This window comes from Aquarana catesbeiana, unplaced genomic scaffold (genome assembly GCF_042186555.1).
Source record: "Aquarana catesbeiana isolate 2022-GZ unplaced genomic scaffold, ASM4218655v1 unanchor226, whole genome shotgun sequence".
Classification (NCBI taxonomy): domain Eukaryota; kingdom Metazoa; phylum Chordata; class Amphibia; order Anura; family Ranidae; genus Aquarana; species Aquarana catesbeiana.
This window is the reverse complement of record NW_027362653.1, coordinates 1,099,984-1,124,764: the sequence shown is the minus strand read 5'-3', so window position 1 is coordinate 1,124,764 and position 24,781 is coordinate 1,099,984. Positions and strand designations below refer to the sequence as shown.

The 24,781-nt window shown below is 46.4% G+C and overlaps 1 protein-coding gene across 1 annotated transcript in view; it reads right to left on the bottom strand.

The window, feature by feature from the left end:
• Nucleotides 1–24,781, bottom strand: part of LOC141121631 (uncharacterized) — a 220,833-nt gene that overhangs the window by 2,872 nt on the left and 193,180 nt on the right. Inside the window, 6 exon segments of the mRNA XM_073611280.1 lie at nucleotides 20,143–21,188; nucleotides 22,704–22,845; nucleotides 22,935–23,032; nucleotides 23,149–23,272; nucleotides 23,359–23,493; nucleotides 23,621–23,745. Of these exon segments, the coding sequence (XP_073467381.1) occupies nucleotides 20,143–21,188; nucleotides 22,704–22,845; nucleotides 22,935–23,032; nucleotides 23,149–23,272; nucleotides 23,359–23,493; nucleotides 23,621–23,745 (1,670 nt within the window).

Below are 24,781 nucleotides of genomic sequence, written 5' to 3'. Positions count from 1 at the left end.
ATACACATTTGTAACCCCCCCCTCCTTCCATATGCTAGGGTTTTGCCACATTCTTTCAAGGGTGGGGGGTTGCACATAACACTTGGGCAACTGGAGGTCTTTACATGTCATAAACCCCTCTCTGCCCAACCCTATTTAAGTAAAACAAGTTTGGTAACGCTACTGCTCCCAGTAAGCCTCACAACCCCCAAGTGATTCCCTTCAGGCAAGGGACAGTACATCTATAAACCAGGTGGTAAACTGACACTATAAACAGAGCTTAAACCAGAGCTGTTTTATGATGTCAGCTGTTCTCAGAATGTCCAGGCAATTTCCTGACACACTGCTTTAAGTCATATCGCATGTCCATTTATGAATGTTGATTATTATTGAAGGTAAAAATCACAGGTCTCACATTTCCACATCACCCTCAGGCTGGGTTCACAAACTGTATGTCCGCATCCAATTCCCATGAAATGTGAGTGTGATCGGCTCTCAATGGAAAAGGTTCACACAGGTCCGGGGCAGCCATGGTGCAGATTGCAAAAGGGTCCTGTGCATTTTTGGGTCTGGTTCAGCTGCAAATTCAGACAAAAATTTGGACCTGAATTACACCTGAACTGGTGAACAAAAACACACTGGACCCCAGGCACGAAACCGCGGCCACACATATGTGAACCTGGCCTTAACCTCCCTGGCGGTTTTCCCAAGTGTGGCTCGGGGTTAAAATTCAGGACCATTAGCGGTAACCCCGAGCCACACTCGGGATTACATCGCAGGATCCTGGTGCCTCCTTACTTACCTTGTCCCCAGGATCCTGCGATGTCCCCCGCAGTGTCCGAGGGCTCCGTCCTCCTCCGAAGCCTCTCTTTGCCAGGCTCCGTTCCCTGCGAGCGGCGCGACGCACGGGGGCGGAGCCTGGCGGCAAATTTAAAAAAAAAGTAAAAATCATAACACATACAGTACTGCAATCTTACAGATTACAGTACTGTATGAAATGATTTCACATCCCTTTTGTCCCCAGTGCTTTGGCCCATGCCCTGCATGCAGTTTTATATTATATATACTGTTCTTTCTGCCTGGAAACTGGAGATTGTCCATAGCAACCAAAAAGTGTCCCTTTACGTCAAAAGTGGCTTTAGACCAGCTATAAAACAGCGATAGTAAATTAGAACACTTGCAGAATTGAGCGATAGTGAATTGTGGGGAAATTTATTGTATTACTATTTATTTTTATTTTTTTTAATTATTTATTTTTATTTATTATATTATAATTTATGTTTTTGTGTTTCAAACTTTATCATACCCGGGATATCTACTAGACTCTGGTTTGGACAGATTTAAGTGTGTTATTGTTAAGATTTACAGACCTACAATATAAAACGCCAAATTTCCATGCAAAATAATTGTACCGCTTTCAGCACCTAAAATCCGAAATAATCATACCGCCAGGGAGGTTAAGGTAACTAGTAAATGGGTCCTCTGAATCTCCTACCAGTTCATTTCTTTATTCATGGACCTTAGTCAGAGAGTGAGGAAACAATGAGAACTGTCTTTTATAGGAGTGACAGTGATGAGGGGATTATAGGACGAGTGTCCCCACCCCCTCTATCACTCATTGCCATCTTCCCAACACAAGAAGTCCTGCACTTCCTTATTTAGTCCATGATTTAGTCATGAATAACAGCGGGGCTGAGCCCCACCAGAGGTCAGAGAGTGAGGATGGGGGGAGAACAACCAAGATGAAGACTGGACTGATCCTGAAGACCACCATCACCTGGTTATTGACTCCTCCCTCATTATCACTTTCTGTTTAAGGTTCCAAAGTTTGAGGATGTTATCACATTATTATCAACATGTAAAAGTCTGTGCTCCAATCAGATCATCAGATATAAAAGGTCCAGCTGGTAGAAAATGGGTGTAACAAAAGAAAATAAATATTATGTTTGTATATAGCAGTGGGTAGATGGTAGAGAGCAGAAGTCAGAACTATGTAATGTACAACATAATGTATAAAATACAACATACAGGACTATATAGTATTAGAATTAAGTAATGTACAACATAGAGTATATAGTGCAGGAGTCAGGACTCATAATATTGGTATTCAGTAATCAGTGGAAGCTTAAATGTTTACATGAGACAAGTTGCAGAGGTCCCACACCGCTGCCTCCCATCTCCTGAGACTGCACTCAGTGACTTGGGTCTGAGACTATACAGACATATCCCTCCACCCGGCACAGACAGGAGACTACAGAGCAAGTAATCCTGGGAAAATTGTTGTGTCAGACTAGACCAGGGCATGGAGCAGAAGACCCAATGCACATACCCCACCTGCCTAAGTCCTACAACGCCTATGGTGAAAGTCAACATTTTGAACCCCAGAATCTCCATAAATCCAGTCTAGATACATAAATTGTGTCTGCAGCACAGAGAAGGAAGATTATCAGAGAGAAATACAGGAATACAGGATGGGGAACACAGCTCAGGAAAGTGACCAGGGGATTACAGGCTGATATCACCCAGTCCTTTCCCTACTCTGGACCAATCAGTGAGCAGTATGGGTGGAGGAATGTATTTCGTGTTAATGACCCACCTGTGCTGATCTCTGTAGGAGTGTCCTCCTCTATAAATGTCCCCGTTATTCCATCCTCCTCCATAGACTGCTGATCATCCATCACATACCTCTCTTCTTCTTCTTCTGTTTTACCCTCAGTTTTAAAATCTCTCAGGTCTCCACTCTGAATATATAATAAAAATGACTCAATTGTAACAATGCAGATAATGTACAGATCCTAATGATACTATCAGTGATTGTTCCTCATCTACCTGATGATGGTGAGGGATGGTGTGATCTTCCTGTGTGGAATCCTGAGAATACAGAGGACGGGGACATCTCTCTGGTGGGTTCCCATTACTGGATCCATCTGTAGGAAACACACACACTGACTGAATACATTGTTTCTATGTGTTTATCAGATGATGGGGGATCTAGGTGGACCCTCCGTACTGCTCTCTCCTTTACAATAAAGTCTCCTCTTACCCGGTGATGTGAGGTGCGGCTGATTGTCCATCATGACGTCCTTGTAGAGATCCTTGTGTCCTTCTATATACTCCCACTCCTCCATGGAGAAATAGACAGTGACATCCTGACACCTTATAGGAACCTGACACACACAATGATACAGTCACCATCCAGACACATCCCTTGTCTGTTACTGTATAATGTCCCAGAATTCCCAGCACCGCTCACCTCTCCTGTCAGCAGCTCCATCATCGTCTTGGTGACTTCTAGAATCTTCTCCATGTTGTGTCTCTCAGGTTTTAGGGAGTCACATGGAGGCACTGTGATGGTCATATGATCACCTGACTTCACAAGAGGAAATCTCTGTATTGGGGAGCCAATAGGAATATCATGTTAGAATCCCAGAAACCTCCTCACCTCTCCGGTCAGGTCTGTGTTTTATTAATAGAGATAAGAGTGATGTCATGTGACCTCCCAGAATCCTCCTCACCTCTCCGGTCAGCAGGTAGATGATCTCCAGGGTGAGGTTTAGTATCTTCTTAGTCATGTGACTCCAGTCCTCCCCCATCCTTGTTGGTGCCGTCATTTGATCTATACAGGTCTCCTTGTAGACGGATAACTTTAGGAAATGAAAGTAAGAATTATTTGGATGGTATTGGTCACACAATAATAGGATGTGAGGGGGGTAATAGGAGGGTTGCTGTACATTGAAGAACTACTGCCCCCATTGGGAACACATTTAGTTTGGAATGTTTAGTGTTACATTTTTGAGAACCCAGAATTCTCTTGGCCTGCTGGATCAGAATTTTCTTTTTCTCTGTTTGATTTGATTTGTTTCTAAACTGGTTTTGATGAGTTTTAGATCTGCAGACAAAGAATGATAAATACGATCCTTCCTTTGACTTGTTTGCTCTGAGGCAGTGCTGTGAGGTCAATGTAGGGTCATCATGATGTCCAACAAGGGGAACTTTCTAACTTTTAGCCCGAGCTGGCGGTTAATCAGGATAATTACCAGAACTCTGCTGACTGACAGGAGTGATGTCACTCTCTGCAGTAATAGAAGGGATTGGATTGGATATCAGGAGGATGTTGCCGGTGGAGTAGTTGTGGGGAGAAATCTCCTCCCTCCAATAGCAGCCAAGTGGGGGCGAGATAAGGACAGCGGTGGGGGAGGGGTTTCTTCTCTTGGTTGCCAAGTGTGCTCTAGTATTAAGGGCATTGTACAGAGTGACAGTGGGCTTTGAATTCCAGCTCTGGGTGTAATGAACTATACCCCCAGATGTAGAGCAGTGATCCGTAGCCAACCTTTAGGCGATGCTGCACAAACAGACCTACTCTAAGTATAAGTGCCCTTCTCCTCTCCACTTTGTTTCTTGTTACATAAACTATATTACCAAAAGTATTGGGATGCCTGCCTTTACACACACACACACACACACACACACACACACACACACACACACACACACACACACACACACACTTTAATGGCATCCCAGTCTTTGTCTGTAGGGTTCAATATTGAGTTGGTTCACCTTTTTTGCAACTATAACAGCTTCAGGTATTCTGGGAAGGCTGCCCACAAGGTTTAGGAGTGTTTGAGCATTCTTCTAGAAGTGCGTTTGTGGGATCAGGCACTGATGTGGACGAGAAGGCCTGGCTCGCAGTCTCCGCTCTGATTCAATCCAAAGGTGTTCTATGGGGTTGTGCAGGCCAGTCAAGTTCCTCCACCCCAAACTTGCTCACCCATGTCTTTATGGACCTTGCTGCTCAGGTTTGGTATGGATTTTAACTGGGAGCCCTATATGGTATGGGATCATTTTACAGGGTTTGGGCTTGGCCCCTTAGTTTCAATAAAGGGAACTCTTAAGGTTTGGAATAAATTAGAGTGGAGACTGCGAGCCAGGCCTTCTCACCCACATCAGTGCCTGACCTCACAAAAGCGCTTCTGGAAGAATGGTCAAACATTCCCATAGACAAACTCTTAAACCTTGTGGACGGCCTTCTCAGAAAAGTTGAAGCTGTTATAGCTGCAAAGGGTGGGCCAACTCAATATTGAACCCTACAGATTAAGACTGGGATGCCGTTAATGTTCATGTGCGTGTAAAGGCAGGCTTCTCCATACTTTTGGTAAGATAGTGTATAACTTGACCAGTTAGATAGTAAGAAGGTCAAGGCTGTCTTTCTTTTCTGGCAGGAGCTCTGTAAGGAGGTCAGACCAAGAGTCCCCCTCCCTGAGTGTTGCCCTGAGCCCTACAGCCTCTTCTTTTAGAGCCCTGCTGTCCAACAACCATATCAAAGTCCTTCAGCTACACTACCCGCTCAGAAGCCCCAAAGTTTTTCAGTCTTAGTACCCTCTCAGCTCCTCTACTTCCCTGAGAACCTTCAGTATTTTCCTCCCTCTGACACCAATGATGGAACATATTCTTCATGGCAGGCTGGGGAATGTTTTCTTCCTATTGACCGGCAATGTGTTGGCTGCATATTGTAATGATTGCCCATTTGCTGCCCTTGTAGTGTAATAATTGCCCTTTGTAGGCCATGTATGGTCATTGTCTTGACTATTTATCATCAGGGCTGTTTGTTTAGAGGACCATAGTACTAGAATTTAAAGGATATCTAAAGGTTCCTTTTTTTAAAAAACAAACCTGTCATACTTACCTTCTCTGTGCAGTTAGTTTTGCATAGTGTGGCCCCAACCCTGCTCTTCTGGGTTCCTTCAGTGGCGCTTAGGGTTGCCACCTTTTCTTCAAGCCAAACCCAAACACTTTAGCAGCGCACAGCAAATATTTTTTTTGTAGTAAATTCAATTCATTACCTCTGTACAATGCAGTGCACGGCAATATTTTATGTAGTATACACTATACATATAGTTTTGTGATAAAATAACATTTCTGATTATATGGAGTTAATCACAAGAGTCCCCCTTTACATCAGAGTCAATAGAATTCCCCTTTTACATCTGAATCCACAGGGTTCATTCCCCTTTACATCTGATTCTGCAGTTTTCTCTTACATCTGAATCCGCAGGAGAAGAGTGTGGAGGAGGCATGTGGAGCATATGATGGTGAGCTGCATGTACAGGAGAGGAGTGTGGAGGGTATGACAGTGGGCAGTATGTAGAGGAGAGGAGTGCAGAGAGTATGATGGGGGCAGTATTACAGGAGAGGAGTGTGGAGGGTATGACAGGGGGCGGTATGTACAGGAGAGGAGTGCAGAGAGTATGATGGGGGCAGTATTACAGGAGAGGAGTGTGGAGGGTATGACAGTGGGCAGTATGTACAGGAGAGGAGGGCAGAGGGTACGATTGGGGTAGTATGTACAGGAGAGGAGTGTGGAGGGTATGACAGTGGGCAGTATGTACAGGAGAGGAGGGCAGAGGGTACGATTGGGGTAGTATGTACAGGAGAGGAGTGTGGACGGTATGACAGTGGGCAGTATGTACAGGAGAGAAGTGTGAAGGGTATGACAGTGGGCTGTATGTACAGGAGAGGAGTGTGGAGGGGATGATGGGGGCAGTATGTACAGGAGAGGAGTATGGAGGGGATGATGGGGGCAGTATGTACAGGAGAGGAGTATGGAGGGGATGATGGGGGCAGTATGTACAGGAGAGGAGTGTGGAGGGTATGATGGGGGCAGTATGTACAGGAAAGGCGTGGGGAGGGTATGATGGGGGCAGTATGTACAGGAAAGGCGTGGGGAGGGTATGATGGGGGCAGTATGTACAGGAGAGGAGTGTGGAGGGTATGATGGGGGCAGTATGTACAGGAAAGGCGTGGGGAGGGTATGATGGGGGCAGTATGTACAGGAAAGGCGTGGGGAGGGTATGATGGGGGCAGTATGTACAGGAAAGGCGTGGGGAGGGTATGATGGGGGCAGTATGTACAGGAAAGGTGTGGGGAGGGTATGATGGGGGCAGTATTACAGGAAAGGCGTGGGGAGGGTATGATGGGGGCAGTATGTACAGGAAAGGCGTGGGGAGGGTATGATGGGGGCAGTATGTACAGGAAAGGCGTGGGGAGGGTATGATGGGGGCAGTATGTACAGGAAAGGTGTGGGGAGGGTATGATGGGGGGCAGTATGTACAGGAAAGGCGTGGGAAGGGGATGATGGGGGCAGTAGGTACAGGAGAGACGTGGGGAGGGGATGACGGGGTAGTATATGTACAGGAGAGATGTGGGGTGGGGATAATGAGGGCAGTATGTACAGGAGAGACGTGGGGAGCGTATGATGGGGGAAGAATGGGGAGGGATTTCTTGCAGTGTCTATGGGGTGACCAGTGAGTGATGTTGGGAAGAGAAGGGAAGGAAAGTGACCATGGAATGATGCCCCTCAGCTGGGGGGTAAAGAAGCAGCTCTGAGAAATGTGTGTCAGCTGGGTGTATGAAGTGGTCTGGGGGTGATGCAAGCTGGGGGCAGTTGGGGGCTGAGAAGTGGTCAGGTATAGATATTTATAATTTAAAAAAGCTATTGTGCTCATCCACTACTATATACACAACAATAAATCATACAATACTACTCAATGAAAACAACCTCCTGTTATGAGATGCCAGCCCCTAACACGCTGTATGTACAGATGATGTGAAGGTAATTGATGACCATTCATGTAACCCCGTGTTATCCAGGCTCTGAGTCTGTACAATCAGAGGTGTAAACTCATCACATATACACAGGGTTACATGAATGGTCATAAATTACTTTCACATTATCTAGACTGAGCGATTGGGAGAAGTTTTTTATAGACTGACATGTGTTTTAGCTTGGGAGAGATCTGTCAGCTGTAATCGGGCTGCAGACTCCCCCTACACTCACTCACTCACTGTCTCTTCTGATTCTCCTTATTGTAACCCTTTAATGAAATAAATGCTTAAGAAATCCCCCTGAAAATTTGCACCTTTCCACCCAAGGAAACTTTCCTTAGAAAAAAAAACTCTGCTCACCTCCTCCCTGCATTTGGTGTGAGCAGTAGCCAGCCCGACAGTAGCTACAGTGAGCTCCGCCTCCCGGTTCTCTCAGCACACGGCACTGGTGATTGGGGGGTGTTGGAATCGGAGATCACAGAGAGAGCGCAGGAGACTGTGCTAATTGGACACCCCCGCCTGAATGGTGTGAATAATGTGCCCAGGTCTCAGGCAGTTAAAAACCCGGGCACGTGATTCAAGACCCGGACTGTCTGGTTGAATCCTGGACAGGTGGCAACCCTAGCGGCGGGGATCCTGGGTCCTCCTCTTCTCCAGTGCCCTGTTGTAGAGCTGCTCTCCCTCGGGGCACATTCCCGTGTCCTGCTTCTGTATCCATTGACACAGACAGCAGGACTGGGCCCCGCCCCCCATCTCCCGCGTCATTGGATTTGATTGACAGCAGCGGGAGCCAATGGCTGTGCTGCTATCAATCTATCCAATCAGGACCCGAGACACTGTTGGCGGTGGTGTGCTCGTCCCCATCACTGGAAAGACCAGGTTCAGGTAAGTAAAAGGGGAGCTGCTGCATCACAAGAGTTTTTTCACCTTAATGCATAGAATGTATTAAGGTGAAAAACCACGAGGGTTTACAACCCGTTTAATTCCAAAATGAAGAGAATGTTTCGGCCCCCTAAGTGCGGAAATTTTCTGACCCTGAAGGGGTTAATCTGAGGTTGCCACCTCATCCCTTTAAACCCGAACACACATATGAATTACACAGGTTCTGTGGCTGATTAAGGTGATAATTAAACTCACTTGGTGCCTTATCTGCATCAAATCAGCCTCAGAACCTGTGTAATTCATATGCGCTCGGATTTAAAGGGATGAGGTGGCAACTCTAGGTTAATCCACACTATATATGTGTGTATCATCATCTGCTGGAGATAAAAGACATCACAGTGACTATGGAGGAAGAGGACGGACATGACGGGGGGTTACTGGGTGTAAATAGAAAATAAGATCTTATTACCTCCTCTACTGCCACTTCCAGCAACGTCTTCTCTCTACTTCCTCCCGCCTCATCTCTCACCCGGAACTTCCTGTCTGTACCTGACATCACTTCCTGTCTGCATCCCATAGAGACTTCCTGTCTGGGTAGACATGAGATCGCCACCTTGTGGAGCTCAGAGGAACTGCAACCCAGAGAAACCTCTCGTAGTGTGAACACGGCCTTGTGCTGTGTGTGTATGTACTGTATATCCTTATAGATGGGGTCATCTCCACTTCCACCAAGGTGGATAGAAATATTTTACTGCCTAGTCCAGACTTTCTTAGCCAGGGTTCCTCCAAAGGTTTCTAGGGGTTCCTTGAGCAATGAACAATTCCTGTCTCTCAGTTACAACTGACATCAATGATCTGTAAGGAGGGCAGTCTTCCCACTGATGATGATGATGTAAGAATGTCCTTCTCCCATAAGTCACCATTGTAAAAGACCACTACACTGACCACTAGGAATGGGATTCTGAAGGGGCATGACCGGATGTCGGAGTAAGTGGACGTGTGCGAGCTAGCTCCTGCTCTCGCTCCATGGTGGGAGATAGGTGACTGGTGGGGAGTGAGTCAGTCCGGCTCAACAGCTGAGATCTCCCGTATGGTTGCCACCTCATCCCTTAAACCTGATCCCATATTAATCACACAGGTTCTGTGGCTGATTAAGGTGTTAATTAAACTCACTTGGTGCCTTATCTGCATTTAATTATCCTCAGATCCTGTGTAATTCAAAGGTGTTCGGGTTTAAAAGGATGAGGTGGCAACTCTGATCTCCCGGCGCAGAGAAAGTGACAGAGGTGGAGAGGAGAGGAGGGGCGGTGAGTGAGCCCATGAGTACCCTGTCAGCTGTGCATAGCGGGCTGAGACAAGGGGTGAAAGAGACTGAAAGAGAGCGAGTCAGCCTGGCTTAATAGTGGAGATCTCCCGGCACAGAGAAAGTGATAGAGGTGGAGAGGAGAGGCGGTGAGAGAGCCCATGAGCACCCTGTCAGCTGTGTGTAGTCGGCAGAGAGGTAAAAGAGCTGCCGGGGAGTGAGCCGCTGTCTTGCCGAGAAAGTTCCCCCGGGCGGATAAGGACCCCCTGTACTGCGCAGGCGCAGCGCTTGCGCAGTACGAACGACTACGGAGCCGCCGAAAATAGCCGAAGCTGAAAACCTTGAGTCAGCTGTACACGGCGCCTGCGCCCTGAGTCCAGGTTCAAGCCCCACCATCCAAGTGGACATAGAGGCAGAATAAAAAAGTGCTGAGCGAAGCGAGGCCATGCCCGAAGCGCGGCGAGCGAAGCGAACCCGCGAGGGGCCCTGTTACAGGCGCAGTGTACAGCTGACTTACAGCTATTCAGCTTCGGCTATTTCCGGCGGCTCGTACTGCGCAAGTTCAGCGCCTGCGCAGTACAGGGGGGGTCCTTATCCGCTGTGGGGAACTTTCTCGGCAGAACACCGGCTTGGCTTTACAGCGGAGACTTCCCAAAGTGGGGGGAGGGGCGGTGAGAGAGCCCGTGAGACAGACTGGAGCCAGGAGTGTGCAGAAAGCTTCGGAACAGACAGGCTGTGTAACCGCCTTGATGCAGAAAAAGGGAGAGGATGAAGGTGCCGGGCGCACAGCCACAGCGAGCTGCAAAAGGGAATCAGGCGGCGGCTAAGTTGGAGCGATTCTCCCAAAACCCAGCTCAATCACCAGCAAAGGGGGGGGGCGCCAGCAGCTGCAAGCTAAAAGCCAGCCTGGGATTGCATCTGTGAGAAGGAGCCAAGGACAAACCGCAGCAGCATCAAGGATAGAGAATATAAACAACAAGACAACAGAGTGAGAAAGCCCTGAGCCTGAGCCATCCCCTAAGGCTGGATTCTCAACAGAAGGAGAAATATCGCTGAAAGAAGTTCTGCAAGCCGTCAACTCCTGTAAGTCATCATTATGTGAATTGCCTGATCAACTGAAGGGTATTAAAGGGGTAATGCATCCTATGCACTAAGGTGAAAAAACACCTTGCAGTGTCCGGCCCCTCTATTTTATTTACCTGAGCCCCGAATTTCCGTGGGCGCGATCCCGCATCGATCTCCCCGCGGCTTCTCGGCTCTTCATTAGATAGATTGATAGCAGCGCAGCCATTGGCTCCCGCTGCTGTCAATCAAATCCATTGACACGGCCACTGGGGGGCGGGGCCGAGTCATACACTCGCCGTCTATGGACGGCGAGTGTATGACACAGGAGCGCGCCCGCAAGCTAACCCCCTCAGGAGAGAGCTTCCCAGAGGGGGTTATCTAATGCAGGGAGGAGCCGTGAGAGCCGCCGTGGGGACCCAGAAGAGGACAATCGCGGCTGCTCTATGCAAAACTAAATGCACAGTGGAGGTAAGTATGATATGTTTGTTATTTAAAAAAAAAAAAAAACTGGAAGCTTTAATATTACTTTAAGGAGGAGTCATCCTTTGTACGACATGACGTACAAAAAGTACGAGAGCGGACAACAGCCTCAGGCCCCTTTCACACGAGGCGGATCCGCTCAGCGGAGTCCGCCAGCTCAGCAGGAGATAGTTACATAGTTACATAGTAGGTGAGGTTGAAAAAAGACACAAGTCCATCAAGTCCAACCTATGTGTGTGATTATGTGTCAGTATTACATTACATATCCCTGTATATTGCGGTCATTCAGGTGATTATCTAATAGTTTCTTGAAGCTATCAATGCTCCCCGCTGAGACCACCGCCTGTGGAAGGGAATTCCAAATCCTTGCCGCTCTTACAGTAAAGAACCCTCTACGTAGTTTAAGGTTAAACCTCTTTTCTTCTAATTGTAATGAGTGGCCACGAGTCTTATTAAACTCTCTTCTGCGAAAAAGTTTTATCCCTATTGTGGGGTCACCAGTACAGTATTTGTAAATTGAAATCATATCCCCTCTCAAGCGTCTCTTCTCCAGAGAGAATAAGTTCAGTGCTCGCAACCTTTCCTCATAACTAAGATCCTCCAGACCCTTTATTAGCTTTGTTGCCCTTCTTTGTACTCGCTCCATTTCCAGTACGTCCCTCCTGAGGACTGGTGCCCAGAACTGGACAGCATACTCCAGGTGCGGCCGGACCAGAGTCTTGTAGAGCGGGAGAATTATCGTTTTATCTCTGGAGTTGATCCCCCTTTTAATGCATGCCAATATTCTGTTTGCTTTATTAGCAGCAGCTTGGCATTGCATGCCATTGCTGAGCCTATCATCCACTAGGACCCCCAGGTCCTTTTCCATCCTAGATTCCCCCAGAGGTTCTCCCCCCAGTGTATAGATTGCATTCATATTTTTGCCACCCAAATGCATTATTTTACATTTTTCTACATTGAACCTCATTTGCTATGTAGTCGCCCACCCCATTAATTTGTTCAGGTCTTTTTGCAAGATTTCCACATCCTGTGGAGAAGTTATTGCCCTGCTTAGCTTAGTATCGTCTGCAAATACAGAGATTGAACTGTTTATCCCATCCTCCAGGTCGTTTATGAACAAATTAAATAGGATTGGTCCCAGCACAGAACCCTGGGGAACCCCACTACCCACCCCTGACCATTCTGAGTACTCCCCATTTATCACCACCCTCTGAACACGCCCTTGTAGCCAGTTTTCAATCCATGTACTCACCCTATGGTCCATGCCAACGCACCTTATTTTGTACAGTAAACATTTATGGGGAACTGTGTCAAATGCTTTTGCAAAATCCAGATACACCACGTCTACGGGCCTTCCTTTATCTAGATGGCAACTCACCTCCTCATAGAAGGTTAATAGATTGGTTTGGCAAGAACGATTCTTCATGAATCCATGCTGATTACTGCTAATGATATCATTCTTATTACTAAAATCTTGTATATAGTCCCTTATCATCCCCTCCAAGAGTTTACATACTATTGATGTTAGGCTAACTGGTCTGTAATTCCCAGGGATGTTTTTTGGGCCCTTTTTAAATATTGGTGCTACATTGGCTTTTCTCCAATCAGCTGGTACCATTCCAGTCAATAGACTGTCTGTAAAAATTAGGAACAACGGTCTGGCAATCACCTGACTGAGTTCCCTAAGTACCCTCGGATGCAAGCCATCTGGTCCCGGTGATTTATTAATGTTAAGTTTCTCAAGTCTAATTTTAATTCCGTCCTCTGTTAACCATGTAGGTGCTTCCTGTGTTGTGTCATGAGGATAAACACTGCAGTTTTGGTTACTGAAGCCCCCCGTTTCACTCGTGAAGACTGAGGAGAAGAATAAATTCAATACCTTTGCCATCTCCCCATCCTTCGTAACCAGATGTCCTTCCTCATTCTTTATGGGGCCAATATGGTCTGTCCTCCCTTTTTTACTGTTTACATACTTAAAGAATTTCTTGGGATTTTTTTTGCTCTCCTCCGCTATGTGTCTTTCATGTTCTATCTTAGCCATCCTAATTGCACCCTTACATTTCTTATTGCATTCTTTATAAATTCTGAATGCTGTGGATGATCCCTCAACCTTGTATTTTTTGAAGGCCTTCTCCTTTGCTTTTATATGCATTTTTACATTGGAGTTAAGCCATCCAGGATGTTTGTTCGCTCTTTTAAATTTATTACCCAATGGGATACATTGGCTAATGCCCTTATTTAATATGCTCTTAAAGCAAACCCATCTCTCCTCCGTATTCTTTGTTCCTAATATTTTATCCCAATTTATGCCTTTTAGCAAGGTTTGTAGTTTAGGGAAGTTGGCTCTTTTGAAATTCAGTGTCTTTGTGTTCCCTTCATGTCTCATATTTGTGTGATTTATACTGAAACTAATTGACCTGTGATCGCTGTTACCTAAATTGCCCCGTATTTCCACATCTGTTATCAGGTCTGTATTGTTGGTAATCAGTAGATCTAGTAATGTTTTATTTCTAGTTGGTGCGTCTACCATCTGACCCATAAAATTGTCCTGCAAGACACTAAGGAACTGGCGAGCCTTAAATGAATGCGCGGTTCCCTCCGCCCAGTCTATGTCTGGATAATTAAAATCCCCCATTATGATAACACTTCCCATCCTTGCTGCTAATCCAATTTGTGATAGGAGATCCGTCTCCACTTCCTCCCTCAGGTTAGGGGGCCTATAGCATACTCCCAGTATTATTTTCCCCTTAGCTTCATCCCTTTGGAGCTCTACCCATAAAGATTCCACCTCCTCCCTAGCCCCCTCAGTGATGTCATCTCTCACATTCACTTGTACATTATTCTTGATATATAGGCATACCCCTCCCCTTTTTTACCCTCTCTATCCTTGCGGTATAGGGTATACCCTTGAATGTTTGCCAGCCAATCATGAGAGCTGTTGAACCAGGTCTCTGAAATTCCCACAAAATCCAAATCCTCCTTGTACAACAGTATCTCTAGTTCACCCATCTTGTCCGCCAGGCTCCTGGCATTGGTGAACATGCCACATAGTTTAGACCGGTCGCCTATTGTCCTCGTATTGGGTGTTTCAAGATTGCAACTTGGACTTGCTACTATACTCACCTTGTGTTTTTGTGCTTTGGTTAACCTACCACTAATGCCCCCAATACTACCCTCTGGAATATCTTCCGCGCTGGCTATCACTGTCTCTGGACCCTCCCCCCCATCGCCTAGTTTAAAAACCCCTCTAACTTTTTGGCCATCTTCATTCCCAGCAGATCTGCACCCTCCTCATTTAGGTGCAGTCCGTCCCTTCTATAGTACCGGTTACCGACTGAGAAGTCGGCCCAGTCCTCCAGGAACCCTAACCCCTCCTTCCTACACCAGCTCTTCAGCCACTTGTTTACTTCCCTAATCTCCCTCTGCCTCTCTGGTGTGGCTCGATGTACCGGTAGTATTCCTGAGAACACTACCTTGGAGGTCCTTTTCCTCAATTTAGCTGCTAAGTCCCTCAAATCGTTCTTTAGGACACTCCATCTGCCTCTGACTTTGTCATTGGTGCCAACGTGCACCATGACAGCCGGGTCTTCCCCAGCCCCTCCCAGTAATCTGTCCACAAGATCCGTGATGTGCCGAACCCGAGCGCCCGGAAGACAACATACTGTTCGGCGCTTCAGGTCTTGGTTACAGATTGCCCTCTCTGTCCTTCTAAGAATTGAGTCCCCTACCACCAGAATCTGTCTTTCCTTTCCCTTTGCTGCCCCCCCACTCTCACTGGAGGAGTTCTTCCCCTGGCAGCTAGGAGAGTCCCTCATCTCCAGCAGTGCTGGTCCCTGACTGGTTACACCAATGTCACTCAATGGAGCGTACTTATTGGGATGCTCCAGTCCTGGATCGGCCTCCCTGGCACTACCCCCTCTACCCCTCCTGACTGTCACCCATCTACTCTTTGCTAGTGCCTGCACCTCTTTGTCTCCACCCGCCTCTGTGCTGGCCCCTGCCGGCACCTGCCGTGTACGTTCCTGGCTCACCTTTAGTATGGAGGGACTTCTCAGTGCTGACAGTTGCTTCCCCAGATTCAGAACCTGGGCTTCCAGGGAAACAATGTGCTTACATTTTGCACAGCAGTATTCGCCCTCGATCGGATGATCAAGGAACGCATACATGCGGCAAGATGTACAAAGAGTCGCCTCTCCACACCCGCTGGGCATCGTACCTATTAAATTTAGTGAGGATTTGGGGATTTTACCCTGTCCAAATTACCTAACAACTAGATTCCTGGCACTAATACTCAAGACAATACACAGGTACACGACAAGACAATACACAGGTACACAATACACAAGTACTAACGATCCACACACACTACTCAGACAACACTCAGATACTCACACTACACAGGTATTATGACCCCTGTTATAACCTCCTGTTTTAAACTCTTGTTTTTAACTCCCACTTAATCCAGCTCCACTTACACCAAGCTCCACAGCTTCAAACTGAGCACGCTCAGACTGAGTCCTACAACAAGTTAAATAGGCACCTGTGAGCAATTAACCACACCCCTTAATTGATAGACTGATGAAACAAGAAAAAAAAAAAAAAAGCTATTTAAAAAGTGACAGCAAAAGGCAAATTAAAAACTAAAAGGAAAAGTCCCCAAAATGCAACCCAGCAAACAGACAGCAAACACCAACAGACAGCAAACACACAACAACAGACAGCAAACACACAACAACAGACAGCAAACACACACCAACAGACAGCAAACAAACACCAACAGACAGCAAACAAACACCAACAGACAGCAAACAAACACCAACAGACAGCAAACACCAACAGACAGCAAGACTTGTATACTCTAACACTTGTTTTTAACTCCCACTTAATCCAGCTTAATCAAGATCGCTCCGTTGTTCTCCACTGAGCCGGCGGATGACAGGTCCGTCTCTGCTCACTAAGCACGGAAGGACCTGTCAGAGCCCCACTGATTTCTATGGGGAGATTGGACAAAAATGTTTTTAGTGGATCGTATAGCAGGCGGGTGCTAGTGGACACATCTCCGCTGACATCCGCCTGCCCATAGGAGTCAATGGGTGGCCCGCTCGGATCCGCCTGAAAAACAGACAGGCGGATCCAAGCGGGCTTATCATGTGAAACGGGCCTTAGAGGGGAGGATTAGCTCAGTTAAGGATGATCTGAACCCAATAAAGGGCTGATACTCCTGATCACTGCACTCCTTACCCTGGGCTGTATATGATATACTCCTGACCACTGGACTCTGTATGATGGGCTGTATATTATATACTCTTCACCTCTGCACTCAGTATATGATATACTCCTGACCACTGCACTCTATATGATGGAGTGTATATGATATACTCCTCACCACTGCACTCTGTATGATGGGCTGTATATAATATACCCCTGACCACTGCACTCTGTATGATGGGCTGTATATAATATACCCCTGACCACTGCACTCTGTATGATGGGCTGTATATAATATACTCCTGATCACTGCACTCCGTAGGATGGGCTGTATATGATATACTCCTCACCACTGCACTCTGTATGAATGGCTGTATATGATATACTCCTTACCACTGCACTCTGTATGAATGGCTGTATATGATATACTCCTGACCACTGCACTCTTTATGATGGGCTGTATATAATATACTCCTGACCACTGCACTCTTTATGATGGGCTGTATATAATATACTCCTGACTGCTGCACTTTGTATGATGAGCTGTATATAATATACTCCTCACCACTGCACTGTGTATGATGGGCTGTATATAATATACTCCTCACCACTGCACTCTGTATAATGAGCTGTATATGATATACTCCTGACCTCTGCACTCTGTATATGATATACTCCTCACCACTGCACTCTGTATGAATGGCTGTATATGATATACTCCTGACCACTGCACTCTGTATGAATGGCTGTATATGATATACTCCTGACCACTGCATTCTGTATGATGGGCTGTATATGATATACTCCTTACCACTGCACTCTTTATGATGGGCTGTATATAATATACTTCTGACCGCTGCACTTTGTATGATGAGCTGTATATAATATACTCCTCACCACTGCACTCTGTATAATGAGCTGTATATGATATACTCCTGACCTCTGCACTCTGTATATGATATACTCTGACCACTGCACTCTTTATGCTGGGCTGTATATGATATACTCCTTACCAATGCACTCTTTATGATGGGCTGTATATAATATACTCCTGACCGCTGCACTCTGTATGAGCTGTATATTATATGTTCCTGACCACTGCACTCTGTATGATGGGCTGTAAATAATATACTCCTCACCACTGCACTCTGTATAATGAGCTGTATATGATATACTCCTGACCTCTGCACTCTGTATGATGGGCTGTAAATAATATACTCCTGACCGCTGCACTTTGTATGATGAGCTGTATATAATATACTCCTCACCACTGCACTGTGTATGATGGGCTGTATATAATATACTCCTCACTACTGCACTCTGTATGATGGGCTGTATATAATATACTCCTCACTACTGCACTCTGTATGATGGGCTGTATATAATATACTCCTCACCACTGCACTCTGTATGATGGGCTGTATATAATATACTCCTCACTACTGCACTCTGTATGATGGGCTGTATATAATATACTCCTGACCGCTGCACTCTAGATCATTATTGATGATTACCACTAAACTGCTGCCCTGTAAATGCTTTTAAAGCATCACCTATGAGCAATGTTTGAATATTGCTGATTTTTCTCATTGCACCGACACACACTTTTTTTTTCTTCGATCAATTCCTTTTTTATTATAATTTTACTCATAACAAGATTGCAGTCATAGAATCAGGAGATAGTAAAGAAAGAAATCCAATTGGTCAGGAAAATGACTTGTCTGGAATGTGGAGGCGGAGTCGTTATTCATTTGTGTACAACAGAGCTCAAAATTTCAAGTCCTGAATTACCAGGCCTCAAGGGTTACTCACCTCCAGTTTCCCAGCCCAAACCCTACTCTGCCCCGCCCCTAAACACGCCCTCATAAATTATCTCATGAAATGACGCTTAAATGTTTTATGCAGAATTAAGTTACAAAAATAAATATTAACAACAACTTTATCAGTGCCCCTCAGCACAGCCTTACCTCTGCTCATCAATGTAGCCTCACCTGTGCCCATCAATGCAGCCTCACTGTGCCCACCATTGCAGCCTCACTGTGCCCACCATTGCAGCCTCACTGTGCTCACCATTGCAGCCACACTGTGCCCACCATTGCAGCCACACTGTGCCCACCATTGCAGCCACACTGTGCCCACCATTGCAGCCACACTGTGCCCACCATTGCAGCCTCACTGTGCCCACCATTGCAGCCTCACTGTGCCCACCATTGCAGCCTCACTGTGCCCACTGCCCACTATTGCAGCCACACTGTGCCCACCATTGAAGCCTCGCCTGGGCAGAGGAAGAGATAGGGCGACCGGATTATGACTAGAGGCAGAGGAGAGCCACGGGATCACAGAGCGTGGATAGCCCGCTGTTAAAGCTTACATTACAATTGCCTCCGCTCGGCTCGCCATCACACTCAGCCCCGCCTCCTCCTGACCCTGTGATAGACAGAACACATCCCAGCATTGGACCGGCCTTCTGTCTATCACAGGCTCCGGGTCAGGAGGAGGCGGGGCTGTGTATGACAGCAAACGGAGCGGAGGATATTGTAACGTAAGCTGTTGCAGCGGGCTATCCGCGCTCTGTGATCCCACGGCTCTCCTCTTCCTCCATGCTCTCTTCACCCGGGGAAATCGCCAGGAAAACGGCTCCCAATCAACCCCACCCGCCGGCGGTGCTCTCTCCCCCCCCTCCCAGGCAGCCCAGCTCCTCGCCAGCCCTCATTTTCCACTCGCAAAATAAGAGTAGGTGAGTGTAAAATTTGAGGGCTGGTAACAATACAATACACAATGTGTTACATTATTATAACAAAGTATTGTAGAAAAGATCACACCATAGAAAAGGGGGAAAGGAGAAAATAAACCCGGATATTAAGGCCAGATTCGTGAAAGAGAAACACCTTAACAATTACCACCATTTTATTCTCCAGGGCCTCTGCTTTTAAAATATAATTGTCAGGGGGGGTTAACTAACTGTGCATTTTAACGCGTGTGGGGAAAAAAACAAACGCAACGTTGGCTATGAAAGGGTTTATGTGAGCGAAATGGTATCACCCTCCCGTGGTCACACTCTAAACCTTGGGTGTCCAACCAGCAGGTCGCAAGCCTCATGTGGCCCCAGAGAGTTTAGCTCAGGGCCCATTTGGAGGGACACAGAGGATGCCATGCAAACATAGCAGCCTACATTGACAAGTCAGGCAAATGCACGGCTGGAGGGATGCCGGGGCTGCCATGTTTGCAATTACACCGGCCGTAGTCAATGCATGGGAGCCAGGTAAGTAAATGCTGCATGGTCAGATCTAGGGGGGTGCTGGAGTGGGCTGCATCCCCCCAGATTTCAATTGTGCCCCCCAACCCCCACCACATACATAGACTACACTCACACCACTGATTAGGGCCGGTGTGAATGATTATGATTAGTCCTGTGGCTATCAGTGGGTAGGTGTGCCTGCCGGCCATGATCACTCTAATGACAGTTCACTGGCAGCCACACCTATTCTTGGCTCTCTACACAGCCAGTGATTACCTGCAGTGATCGCTGCTGGACCCACTTTGTGCTGATTTACAGGAAGACAGGACTTCAGTGAGTGACATTTCCCTCACTCAGGACAGGAATATGGCTTCTCCCCCATGTGAGATCTCTGATGTCTGGAAAGATTGGACTTCTGTGAAAAACATTTCCCACACTCAGGACAGGAATACGGCTTCTCCCCGGTGTGATTTCTCTGATGTCTGGAAAGATGTGACTTCAATGAAAAACATTTCCCGCACTCAGGACAGGAATACGGTTTCTCACCCGTGTGAGATGTCTGATGTCTGGAAAGATGTGAACTATCTTTAAAACATTTCCCGCACTCAGGACATGAAAATGGCTTCTCCCCCGTGTGAGATCTCTGATGTTTGTCAAGATGTGACTTCAATGAAAAACATTTACCGCACTCAGGACAGGAATACGGCTTCTCTCCTGTGTGCAATCTCTGATGTGTGTGAAGACTGGACTTCTGTGAAAAACATTTCCCGCACTCAGCACAGGCATATGGCATTTCACCTGTGTGCAACCTTTGATGTGTGTAAAGATTGGACTTCTCTGAAAAACATTTCCCGCACTCAGGACATGAAAATGGCTTCTCCCCCGTGTGAGATCTCTGATGTTTGTAAAGATGTGACTTGTTTGCAAAATATTTACCACATTCAGCACAGGCATATGGCTTTTCCCCCGTGTGCAACGTCTGATGCCTGTAAAGATTGTACTTCTGTGAAAAACATTTCCCGCACTCAGGACAGGAATACGGCTTTTCCCCTGTGTGAGATCTCTGATGGTTGTAAAGATTGGACTTATGTAAAAAACATTTCCCACACTCAGTACACGAGTACGTTTTTTCTCCTGTGTGAAGCCTTTGATGTGTGACAAGAGCTGATTTTAATGCAAAACATTTCCCGCACTCAGTACAGGACAAACTCTTCTCCGTTGGAAGGACGGCACCGTCCCTCACAGTCTGAGGTTCCTCAGGATAAGAGGAATACGATGGTCCATCTACACTGTGTGGTGCCGGATGGACATTTGAGGTAGCCGGGTTTTCTCCTGGACTATACTGTGTGATGTCCTCATCTTCTACTTTACAGTCTGGAGACAAAGTGAGACAATACTCTGAGGTTTTCCTCATCTCCCGTCCATCTACTAAAATAGAGATAAAAAGATTATTACTAGACATGAGCAGATTGGTTCCCCTAAACCAGGACTCCGCCCACATCAGGCAGCTTTGTCTCTGAGGATCTTACAATTCGCCCCTCAGGCTGGGTTCACATACTGTATGTCCAAATCCAATTCCCATGAAATGTGAGTGTGATCGGCTCTCAATGGAGAAGGTTCACACAGGTCCGGGGCAGCCATGGTGCAGATTGCAAAAGGGTCCTGTGCATTTTTGGGTCTGGTTCAGCTGCAAATTCAGGCAAAAATTTGGACCTGAATCACACCTGAACCGGGAGAACAGAAACACACCGGACCCCAGGCACGAAACTGTGGCCGCACATATGTGGACCTGGCCTTAAGGTAACTAGTAAATGGGTCCTCTGAATCTCCTACAAGTTCATTTCTTTATTCATGGACCTTAGTCAGAGAGTGAGGAAACAACGAGAACTGTCTTTTATAGGAGTGACAGTGATGAGGGGATTATAGGACGAGTGACCCCACCCCCTCTATCACTCATTGCCATCTTCCCAACACAAGAAGTCCTGCACTTCCTTATTTAGTCCATGATTTAGTCATAAATAACAGCGGGGCTGAGCCCCACCAGAGGTCAGAGAGTGAGGATGGGGGGAGAACAACCAAAATGATAACTGGACTGATCCTGAAGACCTCCATCTTTGCTTTATTGACTCCTCCCTCATTATCACTTTCTGTTTGAGGTTCCTAGTTTTGAGGATGTTATCACATTGTTATCAACATTTAAAAGTCTGTGCTCCAATCAAATCATCAGATATAAAATGTCCAGCTGGTAGAAAATGGGTGTAACAAAAGAGAATACATATTATGTGTATATATAGCAGTGAGTAGAGGGGAGAGAGCAGAAGTCAGGACTATGTAATGTACAACATGTTGTATAAGATACAACATACAGGAGTATATAGTATCAGAATTATGTAATGTTCAACATAGAGCATATAGTCTAATGGTCAGGACTCATAATATTGGTATCCAGTAATCAGTGGAAGCTTAAATGTTTACATGAAACAAGCTGTAGAGGTCCCACACCGCTGCCTCCCATCTCCTGAGACTGCACTCAGTGACTTGGGTCTGAGACTATACAGACATATCCCTCCACCCGGCACAGCCAGCAAATAACAGAATAAGTAATCCCTTGAGAATTGATGTGTCCAAGATCTTACTAGACCCAGGCATGGGGCAGAAGACCCAATGCACATACCCCACCTGCCTAGGTCCTACAACGGTGAAAGTCAACATTTTGCTGCCAGCTGAACCCCAGTATCTCCAAAAATCCAGTCTACATACATAAATTGTGTGCAGCACAGAGAAGGAAGATTATCCGAGAGAATTACACGAACACAGGACAGGTAACACAGCTCAGGAAAGTGACCAGGGTATTACAGGCTGATATCACCCAGTCCCTGCCCTACTCCGGACCAATCAGTGAGCAGTATGGGTGGAGGAATGTATTTAGTGTTAATGACCCACCTGTGCTGATCTCTGTAGCAGTGTCCTCCTCTATAAATGTCCCTGTTATTCCATCCTCCTCCATAGACTGCTGATCATCCCTCACATACATCTCTTCTTCTTCTGCTTTAACCTCAACTTTAGAATTTCTCAGGTTTCCATTCTGAATATATAATAAAAATGACGACAATGGTAACAATGCAGATAATGTACAGATCCTAATGATACTATCAGTGATTGTTCCTCATCTACCTGATGATGGTGAGGGATGGTCTGATCTTCCTGTGTGGAATCCCGGGAATACAGAGGACGGGGACATCTCTCTGGTGGGTTCCCATTACTGGATCCATCTGTAGGAAACACACACACTGACTGAATACATTGTTTCTATGTGTTTATCAGATGATGGGGAATCTAGGTGGAGCCTCCGTACTGCTCTCTCCTTTACAATAAAGTCTCCTCTTACCCGGTGATGTGAGGGGCGGCTGATTGTCCATCATGATGTCCTTGTAGAGATCCTTGTGTCCTTCTAAATACACCCACTCCTCCATGGAGAAATAGACAGTGACATCCTGACACCTTATAGGAACCTGACACACACAATGATACAGTCACCATCCAGACACATCCCTTGTCTGTTACTGGATAATGTCCCAGAATTCTCAGCACCGCTCACCTCTCCTGTCAGCAGCTCCATCATCTTCTTGGTGACTTCTAGAATCTTCTGCTTGTTGTGTCTCTCAGGTTTTAGGGAGTCACATGGAGGCACTGTGATGGTCATATGATCACCTGACTTCACAAGAGGAAATCTCTGTATTGAGAAACCAATAGGAATATCATGTTATAATCCCAGAATCCTCCTCACCTCTCCAGTCAGGTCTGTGTTTTATTAATAGAGATAAGAGTGATGTCATGTGACCTCCCAGAATCCTCCTCACCTCTCCGGTCAGCAGGTAGATGATCTCCAGGGTGAGGTTTAGTATCTTCTCAGTCATGTGACTCCGGTCCTCCTCCATCCTCATTCGTCCCATCATTTGATCTATACAGGTCTCCTTGTAGATGGCTAAATTTGGGAAATTAAAGTAAGGATTATTTAGCTGGTATTGGTCACACAATAAAATGATGTTTATGTGTGTGTGTGTGTGTGTGGGGGGGGGGGTAATAGGAGGGTTGCTGTACATTGAAGAACTACTGCCCCCATGGGAACACATTTAGTTTGGAATGTTTAGTGTTTGTTACATTTTTGGGAACCCAGAATTCTCTTGGCCTGCTGGATCAGAATTTTCTTTTTCTCTGTTGGATTTGATTTGTTTCTAAACTGGTTTTGAATAGTTTTAGATCTGCAGACAAGGAATGATAAATATGATCCTTCCTTTGACTTGTTTGCTCTGAGGCAGTGCTGTGAGGTCAATGTAGGGTCATCATGATGTCCAGCAAGGGGAACTTTCTAACTTTTAGCCCAAGCTGGCGGTTAATCAGGATAATTACCAGAACTCTGCTGACTGACAGAAGTGATGTCACTGTCACTCTCTGCAGTAATAGAAGGGATTGGATTGGATTGGATAGCAGGAGGATGTTGCCGGTGGAGTAGTTGTGGGGAGAAATCTCCTCCCTCCAATAGCAGCCTAGTGGGGGCAATATAAGGACTGTGGGGGGGGGGGGGGATGGGGGTGTTTGTCCTCTTGGTTGCCAAGTGTTCTCTAGTATTAAGGGCATTGTACAGAGTGACAGTGGGTTCCTGAGGCATTGAATTCCAGCTCTGAGCACTGTCAGAACCTGTGTCTGGACTAAACCACCAGATGTAGAGCAGTGATCCGTAGCCAACCTTTAGGCGATGCTGCACAAACAGACCTACTCTATGTATGAGTGCCGTCTCCTCTCCACTTTCTTTCCTGTGACATACATTATATGACCAAATGTATTGGGACGTCTACCTTTACACAGACGTGAACTTTAATGGCACCCCAGTCTTAGTCCGTAGGGATCAATACTGAGTTGGTCCACCCTTTGCAGCTATAATAGCTTTGGCTCTACTGGGAAGGATGTCCACAAGGTTTAGGAGTGTGTCTATGGGAATATTTGACCATTCTTCTAGAAGG